Below are 22,470 nucleotides of genomic sequence, written 5' to 3'. Positions count from 1 at the left end.
GTTAACCACACAGATACTGTTAACCACACAGATACTGTTAACCAGACAGATACTGTTAACCATACAGATACTGTTAACCAGACAGATACTGTTAACCATACAGATACTGTTAACCATACAGATACTGCTAACCACACAGATACTGTTAACCAGACAGATACTGTTAACCAGACAGATACTGTTAACCAGACAGATACTGTTAACCATACAGATACTGCTAACCACACAGATACTGTTAACCACACAGATACTGTTAACCATACAGATACTGTTAACCAGACAGATACTGTTAACCATACAGATACTGTTAACCATACAGATACTGCTAACCACACAGATACTGTTAACCACACAGATACTGTTAACCAGACAGATACTGTTAACCAGACAGATACTGTTAACCATACAGATACTGTTAACCAGACAGATACTGTTAACCATACAGATACTGTTAACCATACAGATACTGCTAACCACACAGATACTGTTAACCAGACAGATACTGTTAACCAGACAGATACTGTTAACCAGACAGATACTGTTAACCATACAGATACTGCTAACCACACAGATACTGTTAACCACACAGATACTGTTAACCATACAGATACTGTGTTAGCCGATGGCCACATGACGGGACTCTTGCATTGGTTAATTATTGTCAGGAGGAATATCCATCAGAGACCATTTTACTGTTTAATGAGCTCACTTGAACATTGTGTGTGTGTGTGTGTGTGTGTGTGTGTGTGTGTGTGTGTGTGTGTGTGTGTGTGTGTGTGTGTGTGTGTGTGTGTGTGTGTGTGTGTGTGTGTGTGTGTGTGTGTGTGTGTGTGTGTGTGTGTGTGTGAGTAGACAGTCAAGCCTAAGGAAGGCTGGCAGGTGTACAGCTCGGCCCAGGATTCAGAGGGGAGGTGTATCTGTACAGTAGTGGCTCCTGAACAGAACCTCTGCTCCAGAGATGCCAAGGAGGGACAGCTCCGACATCTACTGGAGAAGGTACTGGACACACACACACACACACACACACACACACACACACACACACACACACACACACACACACACACACACACACACACACACACACACACACACACACACACACAGAGATGCACTCTCACACTCATTATGAACCAACGTCACTAGTATTACTCTCATCTATGATAATAATCTATGAAACATGGGCCTTTAATGTATTCTGTCTGTATAGCAAGCCAGGGGGTTTCTCTATCTTATTCACTGTGGTCCAGTGTGGTAAAGTTAACACTAATGTACAAACATGCCTTAGGGCAGTTTCAACCAGGCCATTTCAGGATCCCACCATTGGAAACAGAGGAGTGTGGGTAATGTAGCACAGAGTTTGAGTTTGACGTAGTGGTGATTTTGTTGATTATTTTCTGTAAAAGTCAAACACAATGGAGGAAGCATTGTAACTAACTGTTGGCTGAACTTGGTCCAGACCCGTTCCACACCAATTGAAGAGCTATAAAAAATGTAATAAAAATTAACTTCAAATTAAACCCACCACTGTTGTCCCTATCCATTAAAAATTAAAAAATTAAAATAAAAATATATATATATATGAAAACAAAATGTTACAAAATAAAATCAAAACATTTGAATCTTGTGGGTGCAGAAAACCAATGTTGTGTCTTCTTCTCCTCTTTCATTGAGGTGCAGAACAACTAATGTGATGCCTCTTCTCCTCTTCCGTTGAGGTGCAGAACAACTAATGTGATGCCTCTTCTTCTCTTTCATTGAGGTGAAGAACAACTAATATGATGCCTCTTCTTCTCTTTCGTTGAGGTGCAGAACAACTAATATGATGCCTCTTCTTCTCTTTCATTGAGGTGAAGAACAGCTAATATGATCCCTCTTCTTCTCTTTCATTGAGGTAAAGAACAGCTAATATGATGCCTCTTCTTCTCTTTCGTTGAGGTGCAGAACAACTAATATGATGCCTCTTCTTCTTCTCTTTCGTTAAGGTGCAGAACAACTAATGTGATGCCTCTTCTTCTTCTCTTTAATTGAAGTGCAGAACAACTAATGTGATGCCTCTTCTTCTTCTCTTTAATTGAAGTGCAGAACAACTAATGTGATGCCTCTTCTTCTTCTCTTTAATTGAGGTGCAGAACAACTAATGTGATGCCTCTTCTCCTCTTTCATTGAGGTGCAGAGCAACTAATATGATGCCTCTTCTTCTCTTTCATTGAGGTGCAGAACAACTAATGTGATGCCTCTTCTTCTTCTCTTTCGTTGAGGTGCAGAACAACTAATGTGATGCCTCTTCTTCTTCTTCTCTTGTACTGTAGGTCCAGAACATGTCCCAGTCAATCGAGGTGCTAAACCTGCGGACTCAGAGAGACTTCCAGTACATCATGAGGATGGAAGGCCAGTTCAAAGAGCTAAGGTCAAAGTTCAGACAGATAGAGACCAACAGGAAGACACAGGTCAACAGGAACTTCCAGGTCAGTCTGTTTGATAGGTGTCAAGGTTGTTGCCGGTGAATGAGGACCAAAACGCAGCAGGTACGTGAATGCTCATCTTGATTTTTAATTATCTTCAAAATGAACGTACAAAATAACAAAACACGAACGATCAACAAAAACAGTCTGGTAAGGCACAAGGCGAAACACAGAACAATCACCCACAAATCACACACACAAACACACCCTAATATATGGGACTCTCAATCAAAGGCAGATAGACAACACCTGCCTTCAACTGAGAGTCCCAACCCCAATTAACCAAACATAGACATACACTCACTAGACTCCACATAGAACTACCTAGACATAAACCAAAACCCGAAAATACTAAATCAAACACCCTTTACACAAACACACCACCCCGAACCACATAAAACAAATACCCCCTGCCACGCCCTGACCAAACTACAAAACAATTAACCTTATATACTGGCCAGGACGTGACAATAGGAAAATTAGAGGAACATTTGCAGGGACATACAATACCCTTTGACACAAGCTACCAAGCTTTCAAATTAACATATTTTGTGACATCATGGTCAGGTTGTCAACTGATTTTTTTTTTCTTCTAATCTTGTTATGTGATTTATCTGCAATCAGAAAACTCCAGGATGCTAATGATTGATGTTCCGGGATTATAATGATTGATGCTCCATGCAACATTTTGTCCTCTGGAATTGTGTTTGTCCTTCCCCAGGAGTTGAACTGAATTTAATTTAACCCTGTGTTTCCCTCCCTATAGGAGTTGAAGGGTAAGATGGATGCCCTACAGCCTCTGATCCCTGTGTTGGAGCAGTACAAGACAGATGCCCAGCTCATCTCCCAGTTTAAACAGGAGATCAGGAACCTCTCCATGGTGCTCACAGCCATCCAGGAGGAGATAGGAACCTATGACTATGAGGAACTACAACAGAGGGTCCTGAATCTGGAGAGCAGGCTACGCAACTGCATGAGCAAACTCAGTGAGTCACAAGCAAACACACGGACAGACACATCAGTGGCGGTTTGTGACGTTCAGGATTCTTTTTCTGAGCATGGTTTCTATTATAGCATATTGGATGACTGTCATTCATATTCTATTCACCCAGCTCAATGTAACAGCGATAGGTTTAGGCTACTACAGTGGCTTGCGAAGGTATTCACCCCCTTGTCATTTTTCCTATTTTGTTGCCTTACAACCTGGAATTAAAATTAATGTTGGGGGGGGGGGGGGGGGTTGTATCATTTGATTTACACAACATGCCTACCACTTTGAAGATGCAAAATATTTTTTATTGTGAAACAAACAAGAAATAAGACAAAAAAACTGAACTTGAGCATGCATAACTATTCAATAAGTCAATCTTTGTAGAGCCACCTTTTGCAGCAACTACAGCTGCAAGTCTCTTGTTGTATGTCTCTTTAAATTTGGCACATCTAGCCACTGGGATTTTTGTCCATTCTTCAAGGCAATCCTGCTCCAGCTCCTTCAAGCTGGATGTTTTCCTCTGGTCTACAGCAATCTTTGTCATACCGCAGATTCACAATTGGATTGAGGTCTGGGCCATTCCAAGACATTTAAGTGTTTCCCATTAAACCACTCGAGTGTTGCTTTAGCAGTATGCTTAGGGTCATTGTCCTGCTGGAAGGTGAACCTCTGTCCCAATCTCAAATCTCTGGAAGACTGAAACAAGTTTCCCTCTAGAATTTCCCTGTATTTAGAGCCATCCATCATTCCTTCAATTCTGACCAGTTTTCCAGTCCCTGCTGATGGAAAAACATCCCCACAGCATGATGCTGCCACCACCATGTAAACATGTAAAAAACAAACGTAAGCAGAATCCATCTGGATGAGGCAAGGTAGACCAACACAAGATGTGACTGGTCTGGGCCACATCTGATCTTGTGAAGGCTACTGGACACGCACATGGGTTAATCATACATAGACAACATCGGCCTGAACTTGTGAAGATATTTGGACAAGAACATTAGCTAATCAGTTATAGGCACCATTAGACCTGCAGTAGGAGTGTGAAGAAGCTGGATGTAGAGGTCCTGGGCTGGCGTGGTTACACGTGGTCGGCGGTTGTGAGGCCAGTTGGACGTACTGTCAAATTCTCTAAAACAATGTTGGAGGTGGCTTATGGTAGAGAAATTAACATTCAATTCTCTGGCAACAGAACATTCCTGTAGTCACCATGCCAATTACACACCTCCTCAAAACTTGAGGACATCTGTGGCTTTGTGTTGTGTGACAAAACTGCACATTATAGAGTGGCCTTTTAGTGTCCCCAGCACAAGGTGCACCTGTGTTATGATCATGCTGTTTAATCAGCTTCATGATATGCCAAACCTGTCAGGTGGATGGATTATCTTGACAAAGGAGAAATGCTCACTAACAAGGATGTAATCAAATTTGCGCACAACATTTTGAGCGAAATACTGTAAGCTTTTTGTGTGTATGGAAAATGTCTGTGATCTTTTATTTCAGCACATGAAACATGGGACCAACAATTTACATGTTGCGTTTATATTTTTTGTTCAGTATAATTAGCTGCATTGGCTAAGTAAGTGAAAGGTAAACTAAGAAGAAATGAATTTGTTCAAATCTGTTCAACTATTGTCTTTCTCTCTCTACACAACAAGACTGTACATTTGTTTAATCCATGTGTAACTCTGTGTTGTTGTTTTTGTCGCATTGCTTTGCTTTATCTTGGCCAGGTCGCAGTTGTAAATGAGAACTTGTTCTCAACTGGCCTACCTGGTTAAATAAAGGTGGAATAATAATTAAAAGAAAATGTTATGCACTGCAGTGCTATGTAGCTATAGTTTAAGCTTTCAGTACTAGATTCATTCTCTGATCCTTTGATTGGATGGACAACATGTCAGTTCAGTGCTGCAAGAGCTCTGATAGTTTGGAGGACGTCCTCCAGAAGTCATAATTACTGTGTAAGTTTATGGAAGGGGGTGAGAACCTTGAGCCTCCTAGGATTTCTATTGAAGTCAATGTACCCAGAGGAGGGCGGAAGCTAGCTGTCCTCCGGTTACACCATGATGCTACCCTACAGAGTGCTGTTGAGGCTACTGTAGACCTTCGTTGACCTTCAATCAGTTATTTGATGACGTGAATATATTTAGTATAGTTTTATTTAAAAAGGATAACTCTTTAAAACGTTTCACTATTTTTTTTATTTTTGTGAGATTCACTGAGTAAGATAGTCCTCCCCTTGCTCTTCTGAGGAGCCTCCACTGCCACGCACGCAAACACACGCACGCACGCACACGCGCACACACACACACGCACGTTTTAGAACACCTACTCATTCCAGTTTTTTTAAACTATTTTCTATGTTGTAGAATAATATTGAAGACATCAAAACTATGAAATAACACATATGGAATCATGTAGTAACCAAATAAGTGTTAAACAAACGAAAATATATTTTATATTTGAGATTCTTCAAATAGCCACCCTTCCCTTGATGACAGCTTTGCACACTGCTACTACAACTGCTAAAACTGCTGCTATTACTACTACTACTACTGCTAATATTCCTACTACTACTGACACTACTACTACTGCTACTACTACTACTACTGCTACTACTACTACTACTACTACTATTCCTACTACTACTGACACTACTACTACTGCTACTATTCCTACTAATACTGACACTACTAATACTGCTACTACTACTACTACTACTACTATTCATTATACTACTGCTACTACTACTACTACTACTACTATTCCTACTACTACTGACACTACTACTACTGCTACTATTCCTACTAATACTGACACTACTACTACTACTACTACTACTACTACTACTACTACTACTACTACTACTACTACTACTACTACTACTACTACTATTCCTACTACTACTACTACTACTACTACTACTACTATTCCTACTACTACTACTGCTAATATTCCTACTAATACTGACACTACCACTACTGCTACTACTACTACTACTACTATTCATACTACTACTACTACTACTACTACTGCTACTAATGCTACTACTACTACTGCTACTACTACTACTACTACTACTACTATTCCTACTACTACTATTCCTACTACTATTCCTACTACTACTACTACTACTATTCCTACTACTACTACTACTACTACTATTCCTACTACTACTACTGCTAATATTCCTACTAATACTGACACTACCACTACTGCTACTACTACTACTACTACTATTAGTACTATTCCTACCACTACTACTGCTACTACTACTACTACTACTACTACTATTCCTACTACTATTCCTACTACTACTACTACTACTATTCCTACTACTACTACTACTACTACTATTCCTACTACTACTACTACTACTGCTACTACTACTACTATTCCTACTACTACTGACACTACTACTACTACTGCTACTACTACTACTACTACTATTCATACTACTACTACTACTACTACTACTACTACTACTACCACTACTACTGCTACTACTACTACTGCTACTCATGCTACTACGACTACTGCTACTACTATTACTACTATTCCTACCACTACTACTGCTACTACTACTACTACTACTACTACTATTCCTACCACTACTACTGCTACTACTACTACTACTGCTACTACTACTACTACTACTACTACTACTACTACTACTACTACTACTACTACTACTGCTACTACTACTACTACTACTATTCCTACTACTACTACTGCTAATATTCCTACTACTACTGACACTACTACTACGGCTACTACTACTATTACTACTACTATTCATACTACTACTACTACTACTACTACCACTACTACTGCTACTACTACTACTACTACTGCTACTACGACTACTGCTACTACTATTACTACTATTCCTACCACTACTACTGCTACTACTACTACTACTACTACTACTACTACTATTCCTACCACTACTACTGCTACTACTACTACTACTATTCCTACTACTACTATTCCTACCACTACTACTGCTACTACTACTACTACTATTCCTACTACTACTACTACTACTACTACTACTACCAATACTACTGCTACTACTACTACTACTACTGCTACTAATGCTACTACGACTACTGCTACTACTATTACTACTATTCCTACCACTACTACTGCTACTACTACTTCTACTACTACTACTACTACTACTACTACTACTATTCCTACCACTACTACTGCTACTACTACTACTACTACTACTACTACTACTACTACTACTGCTACTACTACTACTATTCCTACTACTACTACTGCTAATATTCCTACTACTACTGACACTACTACTACGGCTACTACTACTACTATTACTACTACTATTCATACTACTACTACTACTACTACTACCACTACTACTGCTACTACTACTACTACTACTGCTACTAATGCTACTACGACTACTGCTACTACTATTACTACTATTCCTACCACTACTACTGCTACTACTACTACTACTACTACTACTACTATTCCTACCACTACTACTGCTACTACTACTACTACTACTACTACTACTACTACTACTACCACTACTACTGCTACTACTACTACTACTACTGCTACTAATGCTACTACGTCTACTGCTACTACTATTACTACTATTCCTACCACTACTACTGCTACTTCTACTACTACTACTACTACTACTACTACTATTCCTACCACTACTACTGCTACTACTACTACTACTATTCCTACTACTACTACTACTACTACTGCTACTACTACTACTATTCCTACTACTACTACTGCTAATATTCCTACTACTACTGACACTACTACTACTGCTACTACTACTACTACTACTATTCATACTACTAGTACTACTACTACTACCACTACTACTGCTACTACTACTACTACTACTGCTACTAATGCTACTACGACTACTGCTACTACTATTACTACTATTCCTACCACTACTACTGCTACTACTACTACTACTACAATTACTACTACTACTACTACTATTATTCCTACTACTACTACTACTACTGCTACTACTACTACTATTCCTACTACTACTACTGCTAATATTCCTACTACTACTGACACTACTACTACTACTGACACTACTACTACTACTACTATTCATACTACTACTACTACTACTACTACTACTACCACTACTACTGCTACTAATGCTACTACGACTACTGCTACTACTGTTACTACTATTCCTACCACTACTACTGCTACTACTACTACTACAACTACTACTACTACTATTCCTACCACTACTACTGCTACTACTACTACTACTATTCCTACTACTACTACTACTACTGCTACTACTACAACTATTCCTACTACTACTACTGCTAATATTCCTACTACTACTGACACTACTACTACTACTACTACTACTACTACTACTACTACTACTACTACTACCACTACTACTGCTACTACTACCACTACTACTGCTAATATTCCTACTACTACTGCTACTACTACTACTACTACTACTAGTACTACTACTACTATTCATACTACTACTACTACTACTACTACCACTACTACTGCTACTACTACTACTACTACTGCTACTAATGCAACTACGACTACTGCTACTACTATTACTACTATTCCTACCACTACTACTGCTACTACTACTACTACTACTACTGCTATTACGACTACTGCTACTACTACTGCTACTACTACTGCTACTACTACTGCTAATATTCCTACTACTACTACTATTCCTACTGCTACTACCACTACTAATGCTACTGCTACTATTCCTACTACTAATACTACTACTACTATTCCTACTACTACTACTGCTACTACTACTACTACTACTATTCCTACTACTACTGCTACTACTACTACTACTGCTACTACTACTACTACTACTGCTACTATTCCGACTACTACTACTACTACTACTATTCCTACTACTGCTACTACTAATGCTACTATTCCTACTACTACTACTACTACTACTAATCCCCTTCCTACTACTGCTACTAATGCTACTATTCCTACTACTACTACTACTACTACTATTCCTACTACTACTACTACTATTCCTACTACAACTACTACTACTTCTACTACTAATGCTACTGCTACTATTCCTACTACTACAACTACTACTACTTCTACTACTATTGCTACTGCTACTATTCATACTACTACTACTACTACTACTACTATTCCTTCTACTACTACTACTAATGCTACTGCTACTACTACTACTATTCCTTCCACTACAACTACTATTCCCACTACTACTACTACTACCATTCCTACTACTAATATTGCAACTGCTACAACTACTACTATTCCTTCTAATACTACTACTAATGCTACTGCTACTACTACTACTATTCCTACCACTACAACTACTATTCCCACTACTACTACTACTACTACTACTAATACTAATACTACTATTCCTACTACTACTACTGCTACTACTACTACTACTACTATTCCTACTACTACTGCTACTATTCTGACTACTACTACTACTACTACTATTCCTACTACTGCTACTACTAATGCTACTATTCCTACTACTACTACTACTACTACTACTACTAATCCTATTCTACTACTACTACTACTACTACTAATGCTACTGCTACTATTCCTACTACTACTACTGCTAATATTCCTACTTCTGCTACTACTACTACTACTATTCCTACTAATACTACTACTACTACTGCTACTAATGCTACTGCTACTATTCCTACTACTACTACTACTACTACTACTATTCCTACTACTGCTACTAATGCTACTGCTACTATTCCTACTACTACTACTACTACTACTACTACTATTCCTACTACTGCTACTAATGCTACTGCTACTATTCCTACTACTACTACTACTACTACTACTACTACTACTATTCCTACTACTACTACTACTAATGCTACTATTCCTACTACTACTACAACTACTACTAATCCTATTCCTACTACTACTACTACTACTAATGCTACTGCTACTATTCCTACTACTACTACTGCTAATATTCCTACTTCTGCTGCTACTACTACTACTACTACTACTACTACTACTACTACCACTACTACTATTCCTACTAATACTACTACTACTACTGCTACTAATGCTACTGCTACTATTCCTACTACTACTACTACTACTACTATTACTATTCCTACTACTGCTACTAATGCTACTGCTACTATTCCTACTACTACTACTACTACTACTACTACTACTACTACTACTACTACTACTACTATTCCTACTACTACTACTACTATTCATACTACTACTATTCATACTACTAATGCTACTGCTACTATTCCTACTACTACTGCTACTTTTTTTACTACTACAACTACTGCTAATATTCCTACTACTGCTACTTCTACTACTACTACTACTACTACTACTACTATTCCTACTACTGCTACTAATGCTACTGCTACTATTCCTACTACTACTAATACTACTACTATTCCTACTACTACTACTGCTACTATTCTGACTAATCCTATTCCTACTACTACTACTAATGCTACTGCTACTATTCCTACTACTACTACTGCTAATATTCCTACTTCTGCTACTACTACTACTACTACTACTACTACTACTACCACTACTGCTATTCCTACTACTACTACTACTACTACTGCTACTAATGCTACTGCTACTACTACTATTCCCACTACTACTACTACTATTCCCACTACTACTACTACTACTAATGCTACTGCTACTATTCCTACTACTACTACTACTACTACTACTACTACTATTCCTACTACTGCTACTAATGCCACTGCTACTATTCCTACTACTACTACTACTACTACTACTACTACTATTCCCACTACTACTACTACTATTCCCACTACTACTACTACTACTAATGCTACTGCTACTATTCCTACTACTACTACTACTACTACTACAATTACTACTACTACTACTACTATTATTCCTACTACTACTACTACTACTGCTACTACTACTACTATTCCTACTACTACTACTGCTAATATTCCTACTACTACTGACACTACTACTACTACTGACACTACTACTACTACTACTATTCATACTACTACTACTACTACTACTACTACTACCACTACTACTGCTACTACTACTACTACTACTATTCCTACTACTACTGCTACTATTCTGACTACTACTACTACTACTACTATTCCTACTACTGCTACTACTAATGCTACTATTCCTACTACTACTACTACTACTACTACTACTACTAATCCTATTCTACTACTACTACTACTACTACTAATGCTACTGCTACTATTCCTACTACTACTACTGCTAATATTCCTACTTCTGCTACTACTACTACTACTATTCCTACTAATACTACTACTACTACTGCTACTAATGCTACTGCTACTATTCCTACTACTACTACTACTACTACTACTATTCCTACTACTGCTACTAATGCTACTGCTACTATTCCTACTACTACTACTACTACTACTACTACTATTCCTACTACTGCTACTAATGCTACTGCTACTATTCCTACTACTACTACTACTACTACTACTACTACTACTATTCCTACTACTACTACTACTAATGCTACTATTCCTACTACTACTACTGCTACTACTAATCCTATTCCTACTACTACTACTACTACTAATGCTACTGCTACTATTCCTACTACTACTACTGCTAATATTCCTACTTCTGCTGCTACTACTACTACTACTACTACTACTACTACTACTACCACTACTACTATTCCTACTAATACTACTACTACTACTGCTACTAATGCTACTGCTACTATTCCTACTACTACTACTACTACTACTACTACTACTATTCCTACTACTGCTACTAATGCTACTGCTACTATTCCTACTACTACTACTACTACTACTACTACTACTACTACTACTACTACTACTACTACTATTCCTACTACTACTATTCATACTACTAATGCTACTGCTACTATTCCTACTACTACTGCTACTTTTTTTACTACTACAACTACTGCTAATATTCCTACTACTGCTACTTCTACTACTACTACTACTACTACTACTACTATTCCTACTACTGCTACTAATGCTACTGCTACTATTCCTACTACTACTAATACTACTACTATTCCTACTACTACTACTGCTACTATTCTGACTAATCCTATTCCTACTACTACTACTAATGCTACTGCTACTATTCCTACTACTACTACTGCTAATATTCCTACTTCTGCTACTACTACTACTACTACTACTACTACTACTACCACTACTGCTATTCCTACTACTACTACTACTACTACTGCTACTAATGCTACTGCTACTATTCCTACTACTACTAATACTACTACTATTCCTACTACTACTACTGCTACTATTCTGACTAATCCTATTCCTACTACTGCTACTAATGCCACTGCTACTATTCCTACTACTACTACTACTACTACTACTACTATTCCCACTACTACTACTACTACTAATGCTACTGCTACTATTCCTACTACTACTACTACTACTACTACTACTACTACTACTACTACTACTACCACTACTACTAGTCCTACTACTACTACTACTGCTACTAATGCTACTGCTACTATTTCTACTACTACTACTACTACTACTACTATTCCTACTACTGCTACTAATGCCACTGCTACTATTCCTACTATTCCTACTACTACTACTACTATTCCTACTACTAATGCTACTATTCCTACTACTCCTGCTACTATTCTTACTACTACAACTACTGCTAATATTCCTACTACTGCTACTACTACTACTACTACTACTACTACTACTACTACTACTGCTACTATTCCTACTACTACAACTACTACTACTTCTACTACTATTGCTACTGCTACTATTCATACTACTACTACTACTACTAAGGGTTAATTGTCATTGTAGTTTGGTCAGGACGTGGCAGAGGGTATTCGTTTTATGTGGTTCGGGGTGGTGTGTTTGTTGAAGGGGCATTTGATTTAAGTATTCCGGGGTTTTTGGGCACTGTTTTATTTTCATGTATTCTATGTTGAGTCTAGTATGTCTGTTTCTATGTTTGGTTAATTGGGGTTGGGACTCTCAGTTGAAGACAGGTGTTGTCTATTTGCCTTTGATTGAGAGTCCCATATATTAGGGTGTGTTTGTGTTTGTCATTTGTGGGAGATTGTTCTGTGTTTATCCTTGTGCCTTGCCAGACTGTTTTGTTGATCATTCGTTCTTTTGTTATTTTGGTGTTCATTTTGAATTTATTAAACGTCAAGATGAGCATACACATACCTGCTGCGTTTTGGTCTCATCACTACGACAACTGTGACAACAACGGAGTTTGGAGTATCTGTCCATAGGACCACTTTAAGCCGTACACTCCACAGAGCTGGGCTTTACGGAGGAGTGGCCAGAAAAAAATATGCAAACATGTTTGGTGTTCGCCAAAAGGCATGTGGGAGACTCCCCAAACATATGGAAGAAGGTACTCTGGTCAGATGAGACTAAAATTTAGCTTTTTTGCCATCAAGGAAAACGCTATGTCTGGTGCAAACCCAACACCTCCCATCACCCCGAGAACACCATCCCTACAGTGAAGCATGATGTTTTTCATCGGCAGGGACTGGGAAACTGGTCAGAATTGAAGGAATGATGGATGGCTCTAAATACAGGGAAATTCTTGAGGGGAAACCAGTTTCACAGATTTGAAATTGGGACAGAGGATCACCTTCCAGCAGGACAATGACCCTAAGCATACTGCTAAAGCAACACTTGAGTGGTTTAATGGGAAACATTTAAATGTCTTGGAATGGCCTAGTGAAAGCCCAGACCTCAATCCAATTGAGAATCTGTGTTATGACTTCTTTACACCAGCGGAACCCATCCACCTTGAAGGAGCTGAGCAGTTTTGCCTTGAAGAATGGGCAAAAATCCCAGTGGCTAGATGTGCCAAGCTTATAGAGACACACCCCAAGAGACTTGCAGCTGTAGTTGCTGCAAAAGGTGGCTCTACAAAGTATTGACTTTGGGAGGGGTGAATAGTTATGCACGCTCAAGTTTTCTGTTTTCTGTGTTATTTCTTGTTTGTTTCTCAATAAAATATTTTGCAACTTCAAAGTGGTAGGCATGTTGTGTAAGTCAGATGATACAAACCCCCCTAAAAATCAATTTTAATTCCAGGTTGTAAGGCAACAAAATAGGAAAAATGCCAAGGGGGTGAATACTTTCACAAGCCACTGTACATGTGGAGGTCTGAAAACTGATCAACTTTGATGTTGGAGTGAACTGTGACGGTCTCTTTTGCACTAGTTTTGACCAGAGCTTTATGGGAATAAGGAATAGCGTTCCATTTGGGACGCAGCCCTGGTCACAGATTAATTTGATAACAGGTGGAGTGTTCCAGTTGTCAGAGTCATGAAATGAGCTGTTAAGAACTAACACAGTCAGGGGAGATCTATTCTGAGTTGTGTGTGTGTGTGTGTGTGTGTGTGTGTGTGTGTGTGTGTGTGTGTGTGTGTGTGTGTGTGTGTGTGTGTGTGTGTGTGTGTGTGTGTGTGTGTGTGAACAGCATGTGGTAAACTGATGAAGATCACTGGACCTGTGACGGTGAAGACCTCTGGTACACGGTTTGGAGCTTGGATGACTGATCCACAGGCCTCCCCTAGAAACAACCGGGTGAGTGGAGGGAGGACCGACCGACCGACAGACTGACAGATATATAGATAGTTTCTTAGACCAGGGGGTTTGATCTAAACACAGACACAAGTGTGATACCTCAGTTTCAAGGGTGTTTATTTAAACCAATAAAGAAAAAGAAAATTAACCGGTCTCCTCCAGCAGACCTCCTCCGGGAGACCTGCTCCGGGAGACCTCCTCCAGGAGACCTCTTCCAGTAGACCTCTTCCAGGAGACCTCCTCCAGGAGACCTCTTCCAGGAGACCTCTTCCAGTAGACCTCCTCCAAGAGACCTCCTCCAAGAGACCTCTTCCAGGAGACCTCTTCCAGTACACCTCTCCCAGGAGACCTCCTCCAGGAGACCTCTTCCAGGAGACCTCCTCCAGGAGACCTCTTCCGGGTTACCACCTTCTGGGCTCCGGGGAATGCTGTCTCCTCTGGGGTAGAACACCGAGGCCCTCGGTTCTAGCTGACCATGAGGACGTATATCAACCTTTCACCTCTTCCAACCTCTCCCTCCTGGCAGCTTTATGGGCCCCATACGGCTGGTGAGCAATCAGCCCCTAGATTACTCTCCAGCCTCAATCAGCCCCAATTAGTCCTGGCTGGTGGACCCGTCCAGACCTGGCACGTCCAGCAGAGGTAGCCACCACCGCGTGATGTAGACTCAGTCTTTCACCAGGCCTCGACGAGACTCCCTCTGGTGGCTAGTCCGCGGTACGCCACAATAGATAGATTAGACAGATAGATAGATGTAGTTCATGGGTGTTATATCTATGAATAATTATAAACTGGGTGGTTCGATCCCTGAATGCTGATTGGCTGACAGCCATGGTATATCAGACTATATATTATGGGTATGACAAAACATTTATTTGTACTACTCTAATTACATTGGTAACCAGTTTATAATAGCAATAAGGCACCTCAGGGGTTTGTGGTATATGGCCAATATACCACGGCTAAAGACTGTGTTCAGGCACTCTGCAATGTGTCCCGCAATGTGTCATGCATAAGAACAGCCCTTAGCTGTGGTATATCTGTAACGGCAGTCGTATAGAGGGGACCAAGGCACGGCAAGGTGAGTGCTCATGATTATTATTTAATGGAAAAATGAAACACTTTACAAAGGAACAAAAACGACAGCAAACAGTTCCGTCAGGCAACAACCACAAAACGGAAAACAACTACCCACAAAACACCATAGAAAACCCCCAACTTAAATATGATCTCCAATTAGAGACAACACGAACCAGTTGCCTCTAATTGGAGATCATCCCAAAACTCAACATAGAAATAGAAAAACAAGAACTAAACATAGAAACAACAAACATAGACTGCCCACCCATATCACCCCCTGTCCTAACTACACAGAGAAAAAACAGCTCTCATAGGTCAGAGCGTGACAATATCGGTCATATACCACAACCCCCCTGGTGCCTTATTGCTTAAATATACTTTTGGGCTGGTCTAACTACATCATACTGCTGCTGCTTTCAAAGTGATGGAAAGGCATTTGAGACAAAGAGCTGATGTGGCTTTGTCCAACCTTCTGTTTTGGCTGTATGTGGGTCTTTCCACGAAAAGAGGGCCTTTTGGGTCCCTTTGATATTTTAAGTAGAAATTGTGCACCAATATTGAATTTTATAAACTTGTTATATTACACAAAGTGCACTTTAATACAGACTACATGGATAATTCAGTAATTCAGATTTGTTTTATATGAATAAAGACTTGCTAAAGTGCCAAAATTCAGTATTTTGACCCTCTGTCAACCCTGTGTCACTTCTAGGAATATTTTAACCCAATTAATCCCAAAATGTATCGCAAGTTTGCACCATCATTGCAAAGCCCTAGTTATTTTTGTTTCTTTGACAAAGTCATTTATAAAGATAATAGTGATTCAAAATAGTGTCCCTCATTTTATGGTCAACACTTTTACGTGAACTGAATTCTCCTTTTAATATGGTAAAACTATTTATTTTCAGAATATTTTTTTTCTAAAGAAACATCTAATAGTAAAATAATAGCGTTAACGCAGGTGAGCTGGTTACACTCTTTTTGTCAATTTTTCAGGTGTTTTGTGGTGGAAAACTGAGTGGAACGAGCATAACACGTAAACCCTGTACTAATAGATAGACAGACTAGAAATGTAAAATGTATACATTTTTTTTTATGTGAAGCTTGCATTCAATTGTCACTCCCTGTTTCATACAACACGCTTCCATTCCTCCTGTCACAAGGGAATTTATGGCTGATCCAAGATGAACCCTGTTACTTTATTTGATACTTAATATGCACTTATTACTATAGTATGTATTGTTATTTAACCTCTTGAGATGGGAAAACAAGTTTAACGTACTTTTTATGACAATGTTGAAATTCGGTATAAAATAGTTACAGTACACTTCAAAAGGATTGGTGGAACGACCCATGTGCTATGTTGTGACTAATGTACGTACAGAGTAGACCTTTAAATTGCTTATGTTCTCTTGTACTTGTGTTCTAACCACAGGTCTGGTACATGGATAGCTACACCAACAACAAGATCGTCAAAGAGTACAAGTCCATAGCAGACTTTGTTTCCGGGGCCGAGTCTCGAACCTACAACCTGCCGTTCAAGTGGGCCGGGACCGATCACGTGGTGTACAACGGCTCTCTGTACTACAACAAGGTCCAGAGCAACATCGTGGTGTGTTACCGCTTCGAGACGGGCCGCGTTGTGACCCAGAGAGCCCTGGAGAACGCCGGCTTCCACAACGTCTACCCTTACACCTGGGGAGGCTTCTCCGACATAGACCTCATGGCCGACGAGCTGGGCCTGTGGGCCGTCTACGCCACCAATCAGAACGCAGGAAACATCGTCATCAGCCAGCTCAACCCCGACACGCTACAGGTCCTCGGAACCTGGAACACGGAATATTCCAAACGGAACGCCGGGGAGTCCTTTATGATCTGTGGAACACTCTACATCACCAACTCTCACCTGACTGGTGCTAAGGTTTACTACGCATACTCCACCAAGACCTCTAACTATGAGTACACAGACATTCCCTTCCATAACCAGTTCTTCCACATGTCCATGCTGGACTATAACGCCAGGGACCGGGCGCTGTACGGCTGGAACAATGGACACCAGGTTCTGTTCAACGTCACGTTGTTCCATATCATCAAGACAGAGGACGATTCGTGAGGAGGAAGAACCGCCGAGGAACTCAAAGGATTCCACTGACTAACATTCCTGGTGTTCCGGTGTTACGTCAGTCATTGTGGGAGTTCTATTGTTGGGTCTCTAAATGGTATTTTTTTGCTATCTTCTTTTGACAATCCATCTTCGGATCTATTGGCTTCCCTTTCAAATTCCTAATGCAAGAATTACTAAAGATGTTGGCCTCTGAACTCTGAACTGTCTCCCAATGTCATGACAGAGTCATGATATTCTATGGTAGTTCTACCTAGCAACCCCAATTTTAAATCATCTGGCCCTCTAACGATGACATCATGCCCTGACAGTCTTCCTCTTGGTTTTTTTTAAATTCATTTTCCTCTCTTTTGACACAAGCCTTTATTTTCACTTTATCCCTTTCCTTTCAGCTACTCTACACTGGACTCTATGAGAGATTGTCTGGGCTGGGTAACATGCCTCTGATTGGCTGGGCTTGGGCAACATGCCTCTGATTGGCTGGGCTTGGGTAACATGCCTCTGGTTGGCGGGGCTTGGGTAACATGCCTCTGGTTGGGTGGGCTTGGGTAACATACCTCTGATTGGGTGGGCTTGGGTAACATACCTCTGATTGGGTGGGCTTGGGTAACTTAGCTTTTGTATCCATTGCAACAGTGTCAATAGGAGTATGCCTTATTCAGTGCAGTCTGTTCTGTAAGTCCATAGGATAACAGGTGTCCTGTCCTGCATGAATGTCTATGATAGCATGTCTAGCTCTCTGTGATTTGCATCCAAAATGGCACCCTAGGTCCCAAAGGGCTCTGGTCAAAAGTAGCACACTATATAGGGAATAGGATGCCATTTTGGATTCAACGTATGGCTGTCCTGATAGCATCTATAACTCTGTCTGTGGACTCTCTCGGCAACCATCTCTCTTTCCCATTGTAACACAATTAATGATTATTGTCTGATTATACTGTATATGGATAAACAGGAAAATACACATTTATATACATAATTACTGTTACATTATGGAAATAAAGTTATTATTGTTCTTGATTAAGTTTTGTAGCCGGAGTATTGATTTGCTCAGAATATTAGTTTGTGTCGAACTGCAATGTTACTACGATGTAGTATCTTTATTTTGTAACTTGATGAGGGAATCGATTGTCTGTGATAACACATTATGCAAACAGTGATCTCTATGGGCCCTATTCAGACTTAAGATAAGTTCACTTAATATGGACTTAAGTCAAACATTTTGCCTTAAAGATGGAATGCGCCGAATGGGGAAACAGCGCCACTGGGCACCTGGTAAAAAAAAAAAGTAGAGTACATATTGCGTTGTTCTATCACGTGTACAATGATGTCAGAGCAATGATGTCAGAGCAATGATGTTAGAGCAATGATGTTAGAGCAATGATGTCAGAGGGTAAAAAAACAGTGTTGGTTGTTTGCTGTGACTTCTTTGTTGTTGTAATATCACCAACGGACGAGGCAGTTTCACCATTAAGGATTCCAGCTTTACTTCCATGTTTTAATGACTTAAGTCCAAGTTTCCAGTGTGAATCGGGTCACAAGAACATGTGATATATTCGCATTTGTTAGTGATCTCTATCAGAAACAACTGAAGCCTTTCTAATCAGAATTTCAGGAGAATAGCAGAGTAAATGAGCTCCTATGGTGATTACCACTCTATCAGGTCTGACCTGAGTGTTGTTGCCATTGTGTGTGTGTGTGTGTGTGTGTGTGTGTGTGTGTGTGTGTGTGTGTGTGTGTGTGTGTGTGTGTGTGTGTGTGTGTGTGTGTGTGTGTGTGTGTGTGTGTGTCCAGACGACCATGCACCAAAACACCCTGACCTCCCCACCAGAATCCCTACCCACCACCAGTTCCAGAATCCCTACCCACCACCAGCTCCAGAATCCAGAATCCCTACCCACCACCAGCTCCAGAATCCAGAATCCCTACCCACCACCAGCTCCAGAATCCAGAATCCCTACCCACCACCAGCTCCAGAATCCAGAATCCCTACCCACCACCAGCTCCAGAATCCAGAATCCCTACCCACCACCAGCTCTAGAATCCAGAATCCCTACCCACCACCAGCTCCAGAATCCAGAATCCCTACCCACCACCAGCTCCAGAATCCAGAATCCCTACCCACTACCAGCTCCAGAATCCAGAATCCCTACCCACTACCAGCTCCAGAATCCAGAATCCCTACCCACCACCAGCTCCAGAATCCAGAATCCCTACCCACTACCAGCTCCAGAATCCAGAATCCCTACCCACCACCAGCTCCAGAATCCAGAATCCCTACCCACTACCAGCTCCAGAATCCAGAATCCCTACCCACCACCAGCTCTAGAATCCAGAATCCCTACCCACTACCAGCTCCAGAATCCAGAATCCCTACCCACCACCAGCTCCAGAATCCAGAATCCCTACCCACCAGCAGCTCTAGAATCCAGAATCCCTACCCACCACCAGCTCTAGAATCCAGAATCCCTACCCACCACCAGCTCCAGAATCCAGAATCCCTACCCACCACCAGTTCCAGAATCCCTACCCACCACCAGCTCTAGAATCCAGAATCCCTACCCACTACCAGCTCCAGAATCCAGAATCCCTACCCACCACCAGTTCCAGAATCCCTACCCACCACCAGTTCCAGAATCCCTACCCACCACCAGCTCCAGAATCCCTACCCACTACCAGCTCTCTCTCCTAAACCAGACAATACCAGAGACATACAGTACCAGAAGCTGTGGTTCAGCTAAGACCAGAGACATACAGTACCAGAGACATACAGTACCAGAGACATACAGTACCAGAGGCTGTGGTATAGCTAAGACCAGAGACATACAGTACCAGAGACATACAGTACCAGAGACATACAGTACCAGAGGCTGTGGTACAGCTAAGACCAGAGACATACAGTACCAGAGGCTGAGGTATAGCTAAGACCAGAGACATACAGTACCAGAGACATACAGTACCAGAGGCTGTGGTTCAGCTAAGACCAGAGACATACAGTACCAGAGACATACAGTACCAGAGACATACAGTACCAGAGGCTGTGGTACAGCTAAGACCAGAGACATACAGTACCAGAGACATACAGTACCAGAGGCTGTGGTACAGCTAAGACCAGAGACATACAGTACCAGAGGCTGTGGTACAGCTAAGACCAGAGACATACAGTACCAGAGGCTGTGGTTTAGCTAAGACCAGAGACATACAGCACCAGTCAAAAGTGTGGACAAACCTACTCATTCCAGAGTTTTTCTTTATTTGGACTATTTTCTACATTGTACAATAATAGTGAAGACATCACAACTATGAAAAATCACATATGGAATCATGTATTAACCCAAAAGTGCTAAACAAATCAAAGTATATTTTATATTCTTCAAAGTAGCCACCCTTTGGCTTGATGACAGCTTTAAACACTCCTGGCATTTTCTCAACCAGCTTCACCTGGAATGCTTTTCCAACAGTCTTGAAGGAGTTCCCACACACACTACCGGTCCAAAGTTTTTGAACACTTACTTATTCAGAGGTTTTTATATATTTTTTACTATTTTCTACATTGTAGAAAAATAGTGAAGACATCAAAACTATAAAATAACACATATGGAATGATGTAGTAACCAAAAGAGTGTTAAACAAATCAAAATATATTTTATATTTGAGATTCTTCAAATGTCAACCCTTTGCCTTGATGACAGCTTTGCACACTCTTGGTATTCACTCAATCAGCTTCATGAAATAGTCACCTGGAATGCATTTCAATTAACAGGTGTGTTTTCTTAAAAGTTGATTTGTGGAATGTCTTTCTACAGTGTAGAAAATAGTAAAAATAAAGAAAACCCCTGTAATGAGTAGCTGTGTCCAAACGTTTGATTGGTACTGTATGTGAAGAAATAAAACTTATTCAGACTTGCCTGTGCTAATGGTTTTCACAGACAAAGTCAAATGATCCAAATCACTTTGCTCGTGATGCATGCCCCTCAAATGATCCAATTGACTTTGCTCGTGATACGCGCCTCTCAAGTGATTCAAATGTAACAACAGCCTGAGAACACTGGAGTTAAAACAACCCCACAGATGTAACCATGTGACATGTTTACTGTTTTATCTGACCTCCACTAG

At 40.5% G+C, this 22,470-nt stretch overlaps 1 protein-coding gene across 1 annotated transcript; it reads left to right on the top strand.

Annotated features, from left to right (window-relative positions):
* Positions 1-852: 852 nt before the first annotated feature.
* Positions 853-19,378, top strand: LOC106596891 (noelin-3). Its single transcript, XM_014188145.3, has 5 exons — positions 853-996; positions 2,313-2,468; positions 3,232-3,451; positions 15,046-15,152; positions 17,668-19,378. Exons 2-5 carry the CDS (start codon positions 2,322-2,324, stop codon positions 18,343-18,345), a joined length of 1,152 nt encoding a protein of 383 aa, XP_014043620.2. The 5' UTR covers positions 853-996; positions 2,313-2,321; the 3' UTR covers positions 18,346-19,378.
* The last annotated feature ends 3,092 nt before the right edge of the window (positions 19,379-22,470 follow it).

Source organism: Salmo salar, chromosome 03, assembly GCF_965601325.2.
Source record: "Salmo salar chromosome 03, fSalSal1, whole genome shotgun sequence".
Lineage (NCBI taxonomy): Eukaryota > Metazoa > Chordata > Actinopteri > Salmoniformes > Salmonidae > Salmo > Salmo salar.
The sequence above is the reverse complement of the archived record's forward strand: the minus strand, read 5'-3'. Positions and strand labels throughout refer to the sequence as shown.

Excerpts from the sequence above, each read along its gene's own strand:
- LOC106596891 (XM_014188145.3), top strand. The coding sequence starts at position 2,322 with ATGTCCCAGTCAATCGAGGTGCTAAACCTGCGGACTCAGAGAGACTTC. Across the intron at positions 3,452-15,045 it reads CAACTGCATGAGCAAACTCA|CATGTGGTAAACTGATGAAG; the intron begins GTGAGTCACAAG and ends GTGTGTGAACAG. Across the intron at positions 15,153-17,667 it reads CCTCCCCTAGAAACAACCGG|GTCTGGTACATGGATAGCTA; the intron begins GTGAGTGGAGGG and ends TTCTAACCACAG.